At 44.1% G+C, this 15,151-nt stretch overlaps 1 protein-coding gene across 1 annotated transcript in view; it reads right to left on the bottom strand.

The window, feature by feature from the left end:
• SPMAP2L (sperm microtubule associated protein 2 like) overlaps window positions 1-4,764 on the bottom strand; it is a 43,387-nt gene extending 38,623 nt beyond the window's left edge. The window contains exon 1 of the mRNA XM_084972334.1: window positions 4,152-4,764. Coding sequence (XP_084828460.1) covers window positions 4,152-4,590 — 439 coding nt within the window. The 5' untranslated portion in view covers window positions 4,591-4,764. The remainder of the gene's footprint in view (window positions 1-4,151) is intronic.
• Between the last annotated feature and the right edge of the window lie 10,387 nt (window positions 4,765-15,151).

Genomic DNA, 15,151 nt, shown 5'->3' with positions numbered 1-15,151 from the left:
ACCTCCGTCTCAAAGTATATTACATCTGAGATGCCTACAATATATCCAGAGGTGTCCGTGAGTGTGGGAGTTTAAAACCCAAGCAGACCAGGAGTTCCTGCTGTGGCTCAGCAGGTCAAGAACCCAACATTGTCTCCATGAGGATGCAGGTTACATCCCCAGACTCAGTAGGTTAAGGATCTGGTGTTGCCACAAGCTGCAGTGTAGGTCACAGATGTGGCTTGGATCCAGTGTTGCCGTGACTGTGGTGTAGACCAAAGCTCGAATTTGACCCCTAGCTGAGGAGCTTCCATATCTCAAAGATGCAGTCTTAAAATTGGGGCAGGGGAGCCATGAGCAGGCCAAGAGTGTCTTTTTGACAGAATGATCTAGCACACTAGCATTAGTATATCTAGTACCCGTACTAGGACTAGATCTAGTGATCTGGTAGCCTGCTTAGGACTTTACATTACCAACCTCAGGAGAGGTGAGGGCAGGGGAGGTGTGTACGGTGTGCATTCTATAGGAGGCCTGTGACAGCTATACCAGCCACAAGCTGATGGGAGCAGGGCATGGGGAGGGCACCTGGGCAAGAGTGGAGGCCACCAAAGCAGCCAAGTGGGGGAGGGCAGTGGCTTGCTGACATGATGATGGGTTAGATGTTAAAAAGTGGTCATCATTATGACAGCTTTCAAAATTAGGGTTTTCTAAGGTTTTAGAGGCAAAGTTTAAGGGGAAAACAGGTGTCAAGAATGACTCCAAGGTTTCTGATCTGAGCACCTGGATGAATGGGGACATTTTCTACAGCAGGGACCAATGGAGGAAGAGCGAGTTTGGGTGCAGAAGTAAGTGTTCAGTTATGGATATGTTAAACTTTACATGCCTATGAGATGATTCAAGTAGAGATGTTAAAGGGACAGGTGATTACAAAACTCTGGAGCTAAAGGGAGAAACTGAGGCTGAGGATAACCTGGGAAGTCATCAGCATACAGTTAAAGCCACAGAGCTAGCGACATCATCCTGGAAATGTGGAGCGTTCTAAAGAATCTGAGAGCAACAGAAGAAAGGGTAGGGGAAAAAATGTAATTGTAATGTATACATGTAAGAATAACCTGACCCCCTTGCTGTACAGTGGGAAAATTAAAAAAAATTATTATTAAAAAAAAAAAGAATCTGAGAAAATTGAGCCATTGCCCACTTTGGCATAGAGGCTGGGAAGAGAAGCAAAGGAAACTGAGTCGGGAACCGCTGATGAGGCAGGACGACAATGAAGGCAGTGGGATCCCAGGAGTCACGTTAGGCTTTCCCAGAAGGAGGAAAGGAAGATGTCAAATGAGGACAATGAGGATGAAGAAAGAGCCATTGAGCTGTCAGGGCAGAGGTCACTGTGACCTCAATAAGAGCACTCAGCAGAGCAGAGGGGTGAAAGCTTAAATGGGTTCTCAAAGTATGGAAGAGAGGAAATGGAGATGACGACTTGTAAACAACTATTCTGAGGAATTTTTCTCCAAAAAGGAGGAGACAGGAGTGGTACCTGAAGGGGTACACAGGGTTAAGGGAAGGTTTGGGTTTTTCAACATAGGAGTTACTGCTGCATGTCCTTGTGCTGATGGAAGGACCCAGTAAAGAGCAAGATAAAATATTGCAGGAGAGAAGGGGGCCTGATTTTAGGAGCAAAGAGCTTAAAGTTAAGTGGGACGGGATCCAACACACAGGTTGAGAGAATGGCTTTTTTGGTTAAGAACAGAGATAGTCTGTCCATTACTAACAGGAGAAAAGGTCGAGTTGATTTGTGTAGAACCTGGCAGTTTCACAGGTTCCATGTTAGAAAACAAATAGATGAGGGAAATACAGTACGATCGCCAAGCAGCATGGAGAGCACTGCAAGTACAATGAAGTTCAAGGTCACGGATTTAAAGATTAGTCAACACGGCTGTTTGTTTTCTCTTGCCATCATCTGGTTTTCAAGTGCAGGCAAGGATTGGATTTAACTAGGCATGAATCACAGAGGGGGAGACAGGGAGCTAAGAACACCTGCAAGGGGCTGAATCCACAGGTGGGCCGTGGACTGTCAGGTAAGGGGAGATAGGACAGAAAGAAGCGAGTGATACATAATAAAAGGGTGACAGCATCGACGGATTCTGCATCCCTTCGAAGCTGAAGAACTGGGACTACAAGGAATTGTAAGCGAGCTGGAAAGAAAGGTCATGGCTAGAGACAAATGTAGCTGAAATAGAGGTCTTGGGAACGGTACAGTAACAGACATTATCCAAGGCTGGTGTGGTGGGGGCTGGAACGGGGTGAAGGATCCCCTTATTCAAAGTGGGGACATCAAAGAACTAAGAAGCCAAGGGGATCATCCATATGGACCCTGAAATCTCCATCCAGGACATGACAGCAAGGTCAGCGGTGGACAGAGGGCAGGAGACCAGCACCATATCAGGAGCAGAGAAAAAGGAAGCCTGAGTAGGTGGATAGCAGAGAGGGCAGACAACTCTATGACAAGCTCGGCAGTGATGTGCAGATAAAGCATGCTGATGGTGGGAGGAAGGGTCTGAGCAAGACACTGGGTCAAGGGTTATTTCCAGATGGAAGATTCTAGAGATTGTGTGTCTGCTCATAGATCGGAGTCATTAGAAAGGGTGAAACTGATGCTGTCAGAGAGAGAGGGGGTGACTATACCAACAAAATTCTCAGGAGACAGAGTTTCCATCATGGCTCAGTGTTTAACAAATCCGACTAGGAACCATGAAGTTGTGGGTTCGATCCCTGGCCTCGCTCAGTGGGTTAAGGATCCAGCGTTGCCATGAGCTGTGGTGTAGGTCACAGAGGCGGCCTGGATCCACGCTGCTGTGGCTGTGGCATAGGCCGGCGGCTACAGGTCCGACTGGACCCCTAGCCTGGGAACTTCCATATGTTGTGGGTGTGGCCCTAGAAAAGACAAAAGAAAAAGAGTTCTCAGGAGACAAGGACAGGAGTGGAGTGCAGAGCACAGGTGGAGGAAGCTGCTTTTCAGAGAGAGGCACGATTTGCTGAGACACAAGAGAGGAGGCAGCCAGGGGCGCGGATTCGAGGAAGGTGCTAAGAAAACAAGACAGTTCGTGACATCACGTCTGTTTTCTCAAGCATGAGGCAAAGGCTTCAGCTGTTTAGGGCCAAAGGTGTGAAGGCTGGAGGAGTGAAAAGAAAGCATTTAGTCATCTTAGAGTTAGAGTTAACTGTACGAGGTGAATAAAGTGGCTTGCTGGGCAGTGCCTCGTGACCAGAGGAGATCTGTGGTCATGAAACGGAAATTTAAAAAAAAACGGGATGATTGTGTGATTTGCTCCAGGAAGAATCAGCTGCTCAGATGCCAGCATCGGGTGTGGGGGTGGGGGGGTAGGTTTAGCCAGTGCTGAGGCGTGGGAAGTAACCAAACAGCTGGTCTGGTGGTAGAGGATGTTGTTAAGTGAACAACTGAAATGACAGAGCCTCGGCTCAGACAGACCAGTCAAGGAGGACACGAGATAACACGTGGTCAGCCAAGGGATGGGAAGCCCGGTATGGATAAGGAACACTTCTGGCTGGGGTCATCAATGAGAGGTCTTAAGTGAGCTAGTGTTGTCAGAGCAGAGGTTGTTTAGACCCAAGTCCCATCAATGCCGTTTTCTCATGAACTTGGTGAAGACTGAGCATACAGCACACATTCAATAAATGTACTCCCTGAATTCTCATTCAATGAGTGTTGTGTTACTGCAGCTCCAACAATGCAATAGCATTTAGTGAGCACCACCGTGTGCCAAACACTGAAAAAATAGCCTCCCGTTAAGGACCTGGTCCCTGGGTTGGAGAGAGACAGTGATAGAAAACAAAACCTTAAGTGCTGCCATGAAGATATGTTCAAAGCGGCAACTGCAATGATTGCCTGCAGAGAAGGCTGAAGCGGGGCCTAGACAAGAAGAGACAGTGATTAACAGGGACCAGGTGGAGTGAGGGCAGGGTGAGGAGATTCTGCTTCATGACCAGACTCTCGATGTCCCATCAGAGTCTCCTCAGGTCCCAAGATAAAGCACTGCAAAGCAGCTGATCAATGGCACAAGTGTTATCTCCCCTGAAAACAAAACGGGCCTCTTAGGCACATGCTCCCCATGAGAGCCCCCAGGTCAGTGTCCCAGAGGGACCCCAATACCTACCGCTCAGGGAAGAGGGCGGAATCCGCGGTTGGAATCTGTTCGCCAGAGATGGGGAGACCATCACGCCAGCTCCAGGAAGCAGCTGGGCTTCGTAGGGCTTGTGGGGGTTACTCGGAGCGTGGGGGCTCTGGGGTTTCCGGGGCTCGTAGGGTGCCTGGGATTTGGAGGGCTTGTGGGTCTCGTAGTGTGCACAGTGTCTGGAGGGCTTGGGGCGCTCGTAGTGTTCGTGGCCCTCGAGGATCTCGTCGGACTCTTCAGGCTCCTCCCTCTCGCCTCTCTGGTCCTGTTCGTCCGTCCCCTCGGACTCCTCTGGCCGGTTGTGCACGTTGAATATCCTGACTACCAAAGGCTTCTGGGGGGATTCGGAGCCAGCGGCTACCTCTGTCGTCCGACACCCGTCCGACAGCCCAGAAGGGCTCGGAAACTCTGGGCTCCCCATGGGCAGCCCAGGAGCTCAGCTGGACGACCGCCTCGCGGGCCGCCTGCTCGGATGCCCCGAGATGCCCAGAGGCAGGGGCCGCCTGCCCCAACCTTGCAGGCCACAGCTGCCTCCAGGCAGGCCCCGCGCCCAGGCCCCTCCCCCAGGCCCCTCCCCGTTGCTATGGGGACAAGCGAGCCACAGGAGCTAACGGGCCCTCCCCAAGGAGCGGAGCCTCAGGTGAATCCGCGGGGCGGGGGGGGGGGGGGGGGGACGGGCTCTTTTTAAACACTTAGGGTCATTACATCTTGGAGAGTCGACCTCATTATCACTACGTAATTCCCCTCTCTTTTTTTTCTTTTTTTTAATTACTCCATGAATTTATTACATTTATAGTTGTAGAATGATCATCACAATCTAATTTTATAGGATTTCCATCCAACAACCCCAGTCCATCCTCCCCAACCCCAGAACTCTCTCCTTTGGAAACCATAAGTTTTTCAAAGTCTGTGAATCGGTATCTGTTCTGCAAAGAAGTTCAGTCTGTCCTTTTTTCAGATTCCACATGTCAGTGAAAGCATTTGATGTTGGTATCTCATTGTATGACTGACTTCACTTAGCATGATAATTTCTAGGTCCATCCATGTTGCTAAAAATGCCAGTATTTTGTTCCTTTTAATGGCTGAGTAATATTCCATTGTGTATATATATATGTACTACATCTTCTGGATAAACTCCTCTGCTAATAGACATTTAGGTTGTTTCCACGTCTTGGCTATTGCAAAAAGTGCTGCAATGAACACTGGAGTACATGTGTCTTTTCCAGCCATGGTTTTCTCTGGATAGATGCCCAGGAGTGGGATTGCTGGATCAAATGGGAGTTCTATTTCTAGTTTTCTGAGGCATCTCCATACTGTTTTCCACAGTGGTTACACTAATGTACAATACCACCAACAGTGTAATAGGGTTCTGTTTTCTCCACACCCTCTCCAGCACTTCTTGTTTGTAGACTTTTGGATGATGGCCATTCTGGCTGGTGTAAGGTGGTACCTCATAGTGGTTTTGACTTGCATTTCTCTAATGATGAGTGATGCTGAACATCTTTTCAAGTGTTTTTTGGCCATCTGTATGTTTTCTGTGGAGAATCATCTGTTTAGATCTTTTGCCCATTTTATCATGGGGTTATTTGTTTTTTTGGTATTGAGCAGTAGGAGGTGTTCATAAATTTTGGAGATGAATCCCTTGTCAGTTGATTCAGTTGCAAAGATTTTCTCCCATTCTGTGGGTTGCCTTTTTGTTTTGTTTAGGGTTTCCTTTGCTGTGTAGAAACTTTTAAGTTTAATGAAGTCCCATTTGTTTGTTTTTGCTTTTACCATCATTACTCTAAGAGGTGGATCTGAGGAGATGTTGCTGTCGTTGATGTCAGAGAGTGTTTGGCCTATGTTTTCCTCTAAGAGCTTTATAGTATCTGGTCTTATATCTAGGTCTTTAATCCATTTTGAGTTTATTTTTGTGTATGGTGTTAGGGAGTGTTCTAATTTCATTCTTTTCCATGTGGCTGTCCAGTTTTCCCAGCACCACTTATTGAACAAACTGTCCTTTCTCCATTGTATATCCTTGTCTCTTTGTCATAGATTAGTTGGCTGTAGGTGCATCAGTTTAATTCCGGGCTTTCTTTTTTTTTTTTTTGCCTTTGCCTTTGCCATTTCTTGGGCCACTCCCGAGGCACATGGAGGTTCCCAGGCTAGGGGTCTAATCTGAGGTATAGCCACTGGCATATGCCAGAGCCACAGAAATGCCAGATCCAAGCCGCATCTGCAACCTACACCACAGCACATGGCAACGCCAGATCCTTAACCCACTGAGCAAGGCCAGGGATTGAACTCGCAAACTCATGGTTCCCAGTTGGATTCATTAACCACTGAGCCACAACTGGGAACTCCTAATTCCGGGCTTTCTATCCTGTTCCTCTGATCTATATGTCTGTCTTTGTGCCAGTACCATACGGTTTTGATGACTGTTGCTTTGTAGTATGGTCTGAAGTCAGGAAGCCTGATTCCTCCAGCTCCATTTTTCTTTTTCAGGATGTCTTTGGCTAGTCTGGGTCTTTTGTGCTTCCAAACAAACTAAAATATTTTGTTTGAGTTCTGTGAAAAATGTCCTTGGTAATTTGATAGGGATTGCATGGAATCTGTAGATTGCCTTGGGTAGTATAGTCATTTTGACATTAACTCTTTCAATCCAAGAGCATGGTATATCTTTCCATCTGTTTGTGTCATCTTTGATTTCTTTCATCAGTGTCTTATAGTTTTCAGAATACAGGTCTCTCTTTTTTTTTTTTTTTTGTCTTTTTCTAGGGTGGCACCCACGTCATATGGATGTCCCCAGGCTAGGGATCTAACTGGAGCTGTGGCTGCTGGGCCTACGCCAGAGCCACAGCAACAGGGGATCTGAGCTGCGTCTGCGACCTACACCACAGCTCATGGCAACGCCTGATCCATAACCCACTGAGCAAGGCCAGGGATCAAACTCACAACTTCGCTTCCTAGTTGGATTCATTAACCACTGAACCATGACAGGAACTCCAAAATATTCCTCATTTAAAGTCTATTTTGTCTGATATTTGAATTGCTACTCCAGCTTTCTTTTGATTCCCGTTAGCATGGAATATTTTCTTCCATCCTCTCACTTTCAATTTGTATGTGTTCCTCAAAGTGAAGTGGGTCTCCTGAAGACAGCATATATATGGGTCTTGCTTTTGTATCCATTCAGCCAGTCTCTGTCTTTTGGTTTGGGCGTTTAGTCCAGTAACATTTAAGGTAATTATTGATATGTAAGTTCTTATCGCCATTTTACTGGTTGCTTTGGATTTGGTTTTGTTGCTCTTTTTTCTTCCCTTCTCTTGTTCTCTCCTCGTGTAGTTTGATGACTATCTTTAGTGTTGTATTTGTGTTGATTTTTCTTATTTGTTTGTGTAACAAATATAGATTTTTGGTTTGAAGTTACTCTGAAGTTTTGTTGTTGTTGTTGTTGTTGTTTTTGCTGTTGCTTGGGCCGTTACTGTGGCATATGGAGGTTCCCAGGCTAGGGGTCGAATCAGAGCTGTAGTCACCAGCCTACGCCAGAGCCACAGCAATGCGGGATCCGAGCCGCGTCTGCAACCTACACCACAGCTCATGGCAACGCCGGATCCTTAACCCACTGAGCAAGGGCAGGGACCGAACCCGCAACCTCTTGGTTCCTAGTCGGATTCGTTAACCACTGCGCCACGATGGGAACTTCACTCTGAAGTTTTGATATGAGTCTATATATATACGAGCTTGTTTTAAGTTGTTCGTCTCTTAACTGCAAGTGCATCTCCAGTGCCCTGCATCTGTACCCTCCATGTCTCATGATTTCTGATTTTGGTGGCATAATTGTGCATGGATGATTTCGTATCTTTACTGTATATTTACCTTTACTGGTGAGTCTTGTCATTTGTGGTATTTTTGTTTCTGGTTGTGGCCTTTTCTTTTGTGCCTAGAGAAGTTCCTTTACTATTTGTTGTAAAGCTGGTTTAGTGTTGCTAAATTCTCTTAGCTTTTGCTTATCTGTGAAGCTTTTGATTTCTCCTTCAGATCTGAATGAGAGCCTTGCTGGGTAAAGTAATCTTGGTTGGAGGTTTTTTCCTTTCATCACATTAAGTCTATCATGCCACTCCATTCTGGCCTGCAGAGTTTCTGCTGAAAAATCTGCCAATAAACTTATTGAGGTTCCCTTCTATGTTATTTGTTTCTTTTCCCTAGATGCTTTCAGTATTTTCTCTTTGTCTTTAATTTTGGTCAGTTTGATTCATATGTGTCTCCAGGTGTTCCTCCTTGGGTTTATTTTATATGGTACTCGTGCTTCCTGAATTTGAGTGAGGGGTTCCTTTCTCATGTTAGGGAAGTTTTGGGCTATTATCTCTTTGAATATGTTTTCTGTCCCCTTCTCTCTCTCTCTTCTCCTTCTGGAACCCCTGTAATATAATGTTGGTGAGTTTAACATTGTCCCAGAGTTCTCTGAGACTCTCTTCATTTGTTTTCAATCTTTTTTCTCGTTTCTGTTCCACATCTGTGATTTCCACTAATCTGTCCTCCACCTTGCTTATTCGTTCTTCTGCCTCCTGTACTCTGCTGTTGGCTGCTTCTAATGAATTTTTTTATTTCAGTTATTGTATTTTGTATCTCTGCTTGCTTAAGTTTTATATCTTGTACTTCTTTGCTCAGTGTTTCCTGTAAGTTATCCATCTTTGCCTCCAGTTTATTTCCAATGTCTTGCATCATCTTCAGCATCAACACTCTAACGTCTTTTTCCTGGAGGCTGAGAATCTCCTGATCCCTTAGCTGTTTTTCAGGGCTTTTTTCTTTCTCCCTCATCTGAGTTATAGTTCTTTGTCTTTTCATTTTTATAGGTTTTTGGCGTGGTGACCTTTTTACAGCTTTTTTTTTTTTTTTTTTTTTTTGAGCCTCTCTTACTTGTAAGTAACTTACTTGTAAAAATTGTAGCCTCTCTTACTTCTGGTGTCTGCCCCCCTTGTGGTTGAAGTTGGTACAGGGGGCTTGCTGTAGGCTTCCTGATGGGAAGGACTGATGCCCACTGGTAGGTGGAGCTGATTCCTATCCCTCTGATGGATGGGGCTTTTTCTCTGGGTGAGATTAGAGACAGCTGTGTGCCTGGGGGGTGGGGTCTTTAGGCAGCCAGTTACTGATGGGTGGTGCTGTGATCCCACCTGGATTGTTGTTTGGCCTGAGGCTTCTCAGCACTGATGGGTGGGGTCAGATTTTCCCAAAATGGCCACCTCCAGAGAAAGGCATGCTGCTGGATATTCCTGAGAACTTTGCTTCCAATGACCTTCCCCCACAACAAGCCACATCCACCTCTGCTTTCCCAGGAAGTCCTCCAAGAACTGCAGTCAGGTTTGACCCAGATTCCTATGGAGACTTTGCTTTGCCCTGGGACCCAGTGTATGTGAAAGTCTGTGTGCGCCTTTTAAGAGTGGAGCTCCAGTGCACAAGCCCCACTGGCCTTCATGCTAGATGCTCTGGTGGCTCTTTCTCCCAGTGCCAGATCCCCATACGTGGGAGTTTGATGTGGAGCTCAGAACTCTCACTCCTGTAGGTGAGTCTCTGTGAACCAGTTACTTTCCAGTCTGATGTGGCCTCCTCTTTGTCTTCTGGAGTAGGATAACTTTTTGAAAGTTTCCTGACCATTTGGTTGAGGATTGCTCAGCATTTGGTTGTAAATTTTGTTGTTTTTAGGAGAGCAGTTGCGCTCCAGTCCTTCTATTCTGCCATCTTAATCCCATCTCCATTCCCCGCTTTTTATAAATGATGTTATTTTCAATGGTTGTATCGAGATAAAATTGACACACATAATTGTATAAGCTTAAGGTGCAGGGTTTGTTTGTTTGTTTTTGCCATTTCTTGGGCTGCTCCCACAGCATATGGAGGTTCCCAGGCTAGTGGTCAAATCAGAGCTGTAGCCACTGGCCTATGCCACAGCCACAGCCATGCAGGATCCAAGCCATGTCTGCAATCTACACCACAGTTCACGACAATGCCGGATCCTTAACCCACTGAGCAAGGCCAGAGTTCGAACCCGCAACCTCATGGTTCCTAGTCAGATTCATTAACCACTGAGCCACGACAGGAACTCCAAGGTTCAGATTTTGAAATCAAACTTCTGGTTACCAAAGGGGAAACATGGTGGGGCGGAGGGATAAATTAGTAAATTGGGATTAGCAAAAACACACTAGCATATATAAAATAGAAACTAATATCACAGGGAAACCCACTCAATATTCCACAATAGCCTATATGGGAAAAGAATCTGAAAAACAGTGGATATACATATATGTCTAACTGACTCATCTTGCTGTATACGTGAAATTAATACAGTATTGTAAGTCAACTATACTCCGATAACATTAAAAACTTAAAAACTGGAGTTCCCGTCGTGGCGCAGTGGTTAACAAATCCGACTAGGAACCATGAGGTTGCGGGTTCGGTCCCTGCCCCTGCTCAGTGGGTTAACGATCCGGCGTTGGCGTGAGCTGTGGTGTAGGTTGCAGACGCTGCTCAGATCCCATGTTGCTGCGGCTCTGGTGTAGGCCGGCAGCTACAGCTCCGATTCGACCCCTAGCCTGGGAACCTCCATATGCCGCAGGAGCGGCCAAAGAAATAGCAAAAAGACAAAACAACAACAACAACAACAAAAAACTTAGGTGTATATAGCATGATGGTTTGATTTACATATATTGTGAAATGATAACAGTAGGTTTAGTTCACATCTCATATTAATACAACAGAAAAAATTTTCCTTGTAATGAAAACTCTTAGAATCTACTCTCTTAACTTTCCTATAGATCACACAGCAGTGTGATCTATACTCATCATGGTGTATGTTCCATCCCTGGTACTTATTTATCTTATAAACAGAAGTTTGTGTTTTTGAGCACCTTCCTCTAATCCCTCACACACATCCCAATCGTGTAACCATATCTGATTTTTTTTTTCTGGGTTTGGTTTTTTTTAAATTCCACATATCAATGAGAGCATGTAGTATTTGCCTTCCTCTGATTTCACTTAGCATAATGCCGTCAAGATCCATCCATCTTCTCTAAAATGATAGGATTTCCTTGGTTTTTGATGGCTTAATAACATTCCATTGTATATAACTATATACTATAAAATTTTAATCCATTCATCCATAATTGGACATTTAGGTTATTTCCCTATCTTGGCTATTGTAAACAATGGTGCTAGGGACATGGTGGTGCAGAAATACTTTTGAGTTAGTGTTTTCATTTCCTTTGAATATAGTCTCAGAGGTGGAATTGCTGGATAATTTGGTGGTTGTATTTTTAGTTTTCTGAAACACCTCCATATTATTCTCCAGAGTGGCTGTACCAATTTGCAATCCCACCAATGGTTTCCCTTTTCTCTACATCCAAGCAGGCATTTGTTATCTGTTTAAAAAATTTCATTAAGGTCTAGTTGATTTATAATGTGCCAATTTCTGCTTTATAGCAAAGTGACCCAGTCATACATTTACATATATATAAAATTTTCCATCATGGTCTATCTACCCCAGGAGATTGGATATAGTTTCCTATGCTATATCCATTATTTGGACCTTATTTATCCATTCTAAATATAATAGTTTGCATCTATTAACCCCAGACTCCCAGTCCACCCCACTCCTTCCCCACTCCCCTTTGGCAACCACAAGTGTGTTTTCCAGGTCTGTCTCTTTCTGTTTGTACACAGGTTCATTTGTGCCATATTTTAGCTTACAAATATGTGATATCACATGGTATTTGTCTTTCTCATTCTGACTTACCTCTCTTAGTATGAGAATCTCTAATTCCATCCATGTGGCTGCACATGGCATTATTTCATTCTTTTTTATGTCTGAGTAGTATTCCATTGTGTATATGCACCACATCTTCTTAATCCATTCATCTGTTGATGGACATTTAGAAATCTGGCTATTGTGAAGAGTGCTGCAATGAACATAGGGGTGTGTGTATCTTTTTGAATTACAGATTTGTCTGGATATATGCCCAGGAGTCAGACTGCTAGATCACATGGTAGTTCTAGATTTAGTTTTCTGAGGAACCTCCGTACCATTTTCTACAGTAGGTTGTACCAATTTACATTCATACCAACAGTGTAGGAGAATTCCCCTTTCTCTACACCCTCTCCAGCATTTGTTATTTGTAGACTTAATGATGGCCATTCTGACTGGTGTCAGGTGGTACCTCATTGTAGTTTTGATTTGCATTTCTCTAATAATTAATGATGTTGAGCATCTTTTCATGTGCCTACTGGCCATCCATATATCTTCTTTGGAGATATGTCTATTGAGGTCTTCTGCCCATTATTTGATTCTTTTTGTTGCTGGGTAATATGAGTTGTTTGTATATTTTGGAGATTAAGCCCTTGTCGGTTCTATTGTTTGAAAGTATTTCCTCCCAGGTATCTGGTCTTTTTGATGATGGCTATTCTAACAGACTGGAGGGGATATTCCATTGTTGTTTTAATTTGCATTTCCATCATGATGAATAATGTTTAATATCTTTTCATGTACTTGGCCACCCGAATATCTTCTTTGGAAAAAAAAATCTGCTCAGATCCTTTGCCCATTTTAAAAATTTATTTATTTTCTGTTGAGGTGCTCAAGTTCTTTATATATTTTGACTATTAACCCCTTATCAGCTATTTGGTTTGGAAATATTTTTCCTATCCTGTCGATTGTCTCCTCATATTACTGATGATTTCCTTTATGATGTGGATGCTTTTTGGTTTGATGTAGTCCCACTTTCGTGTTTTGTTGCTTATGATTTAGGTGTAATTACCTCTCCTTAGCCCTAAGGGCTTCCCTTACTCAGAGGTCTTCTCTGTCTGAAGTTAACAGAGCTACTCCTGCTTTCTTTCTCCATTCACTTGGTTTTAATTTATATGTCTCTTTATATTTAAAGTGAGTTTCTTATAGGCAACATATAGCTGGATCTTTTTTTATTTTTATTTTTTTTGTCTTTTTGCTATTTCTTTGGGCTGCTCCCGCGGCATATGGAGGTTCCCAGGCTAGGGGTCGAATCGGAGCTGTAGCCACCAGCCTACGCCAGAGCCACAGCAACGCGGGATCCGAGCCGCGTCTGCAACCTACACCACAGCTCACGGCAACACCGGATCGTTAACCCACTGAGCAGGGGCAGGGACCGAACCCTCGACCTCATGGTTCCTAGTCGGATTCGTTAACCACTGCGCCACGACGGGAACTCCCGCTGGATCTTTTTTTTAAATTCACTTTGATAACCTGTTTTTTTTTGTTTTTGTCTTTTCTGGGGCCACACCCTAGGCATATGGAGGTTCCCAGGCTAAGGGTCTAATCGGAGCTGTAGCTGCTGGCCTACAGCATAGCCACAGCAACATGGGATCCAAGCTGCATCTGCGACCTACACCACAGCTCACCGCAATGCCGGATCCTTAACCCACTGAGCAAAGCCAGGGATGGAACCTGCAACCTCATGGTTCCTAGTTGGATTCGTTAACCACTGAGCCAAGATGCGAACTCCCAATAATCTCTGTCTTTTCATTGGTGCACTCAGACCTTTAAAATTGTTATTATTTAGTTGGATTAATAGCTACCATGTTTGTTACTGTCTTCTATTTGTTGTTCTTATTCTTTTTTTTTTTTTGGTCTTCCACTCTTTTTCTACCTTTTGTGGTTTTCTTTGAACATTTTACTTCATTTCATTTTCTCTCCCTTCTTGGTATATCAGTTATAACTTCTTTTATTGTTTTAAGTGGTTGTCCTGGAGTTTGCAATTTATGTTAACAACAAATCCAAGTCTACTTTCAAACAACAAACACTACACAACTTCAGGGGCAATGTGAAAACCTGACAGGAACATAATAATCCTAATTCCCTCATCTGATCCCTTGTATCATTGCTGTCATATCATTTATACATACACATGATCATATGGTCAAATATAGTGTTGCAATTAATATTCTGAACAAGCCGTAATCTGTTAGATCAGTAAGAAAAATCCTTCACTTACTTCTTTTCCAGTGTTTTTCCTTTCTTTATGTAGAGCCAAATTTCTGACCTATATCATTTTCCTTCTTTCTAAAGAACTTTTTAACATTTCTTGTAAAGCAGAAGCACTAGCAACAAATTCCCTCAGTTTCGTTTGTCTAAGTAACTCTTTCTCCTTCACTTTTTTTTCCATCTTTTTTTGGAGCCACACATACATGTGGAAGTTCCCAGGCCAGGGATCAAAACTGAGCCACAGCAGCAGCCCGAGCTGCTGTAGTAACACCACCAGATCCTTAGCCTGCTGTGCTCCAAGGAAACTCCCTCTTCACTGTGAAGGGTTTCACAGGGTACAGCAGCCTAGGCTGAGGCCTTTTCCTCTTGATACTACAAACATTTTACTCCACTCTCTTCTTGCTTACATGGTTTCTGAGAAGTCTAATGTAATTCTTATCTTTGATTCTTGATAGATAGGGTGTTTTTTTCCTCTACTTCCTTTCTGGATTTTTCTTCATCTTTGATTTTCTGCAGCTTATCTATATAAAAAAGCAAAATATCAAGCATTTAAAAAACATATCCGGAGTTCTCATCGTGGTGCAGTGGCTAACGAATCCAGCTAGGAACCATGAGGTTTCAGGTTCAATCCCTGGCCTTGCTCAGTGGGCTGAGGATCCAGCGTTGCCGTGAGCTGTGGTGTAGGTTGCAGACACGGCTCGGATCTGGCATTGCCGTGGCTCTGGTGTAGGCCGGGGGCTACAGCTCCAATTAGACCTCTAGCCTGGTAACCTCCATATGCTGCGGGAGCAGCTCAAGAAAAGGCAAAAAGACAAACAAAACAAAACAAAACAAAAAGCAAATATATCCCCACACTATCCTTCACTTAGTGCAACAGTGTCTTTAAAAGAAGACTTTCTAAATTTTCTGACTGCTGTTAAACTCTCTTCCGTGTGGTTTGATGGTACTTACTTTCTCAGGGCCCTGGCCTGATATATCTTTGCCTACATTGTTAGATGGACAC

Source organism: Sus scrofa, chromosome 8 (assembly GCF_054392235.1).
Source record: "Sus scrofa isolate SSC_HxYL_T2T_F1_AM1 chromosome 8, Sscrofa_HxYL_maternal_Yorkshire_Landrace_v2.0, whole genome shotgun sequence".
NCBI classification, from domain to species: Eukaryota; Metazoa; Chordata; class Mammalia; order Artiodactyla; family Suidae; genus Sus; species Sus scrofa.
This window is presented reverse-complemented; position numbering and strand designations above follow the sequence as displayed.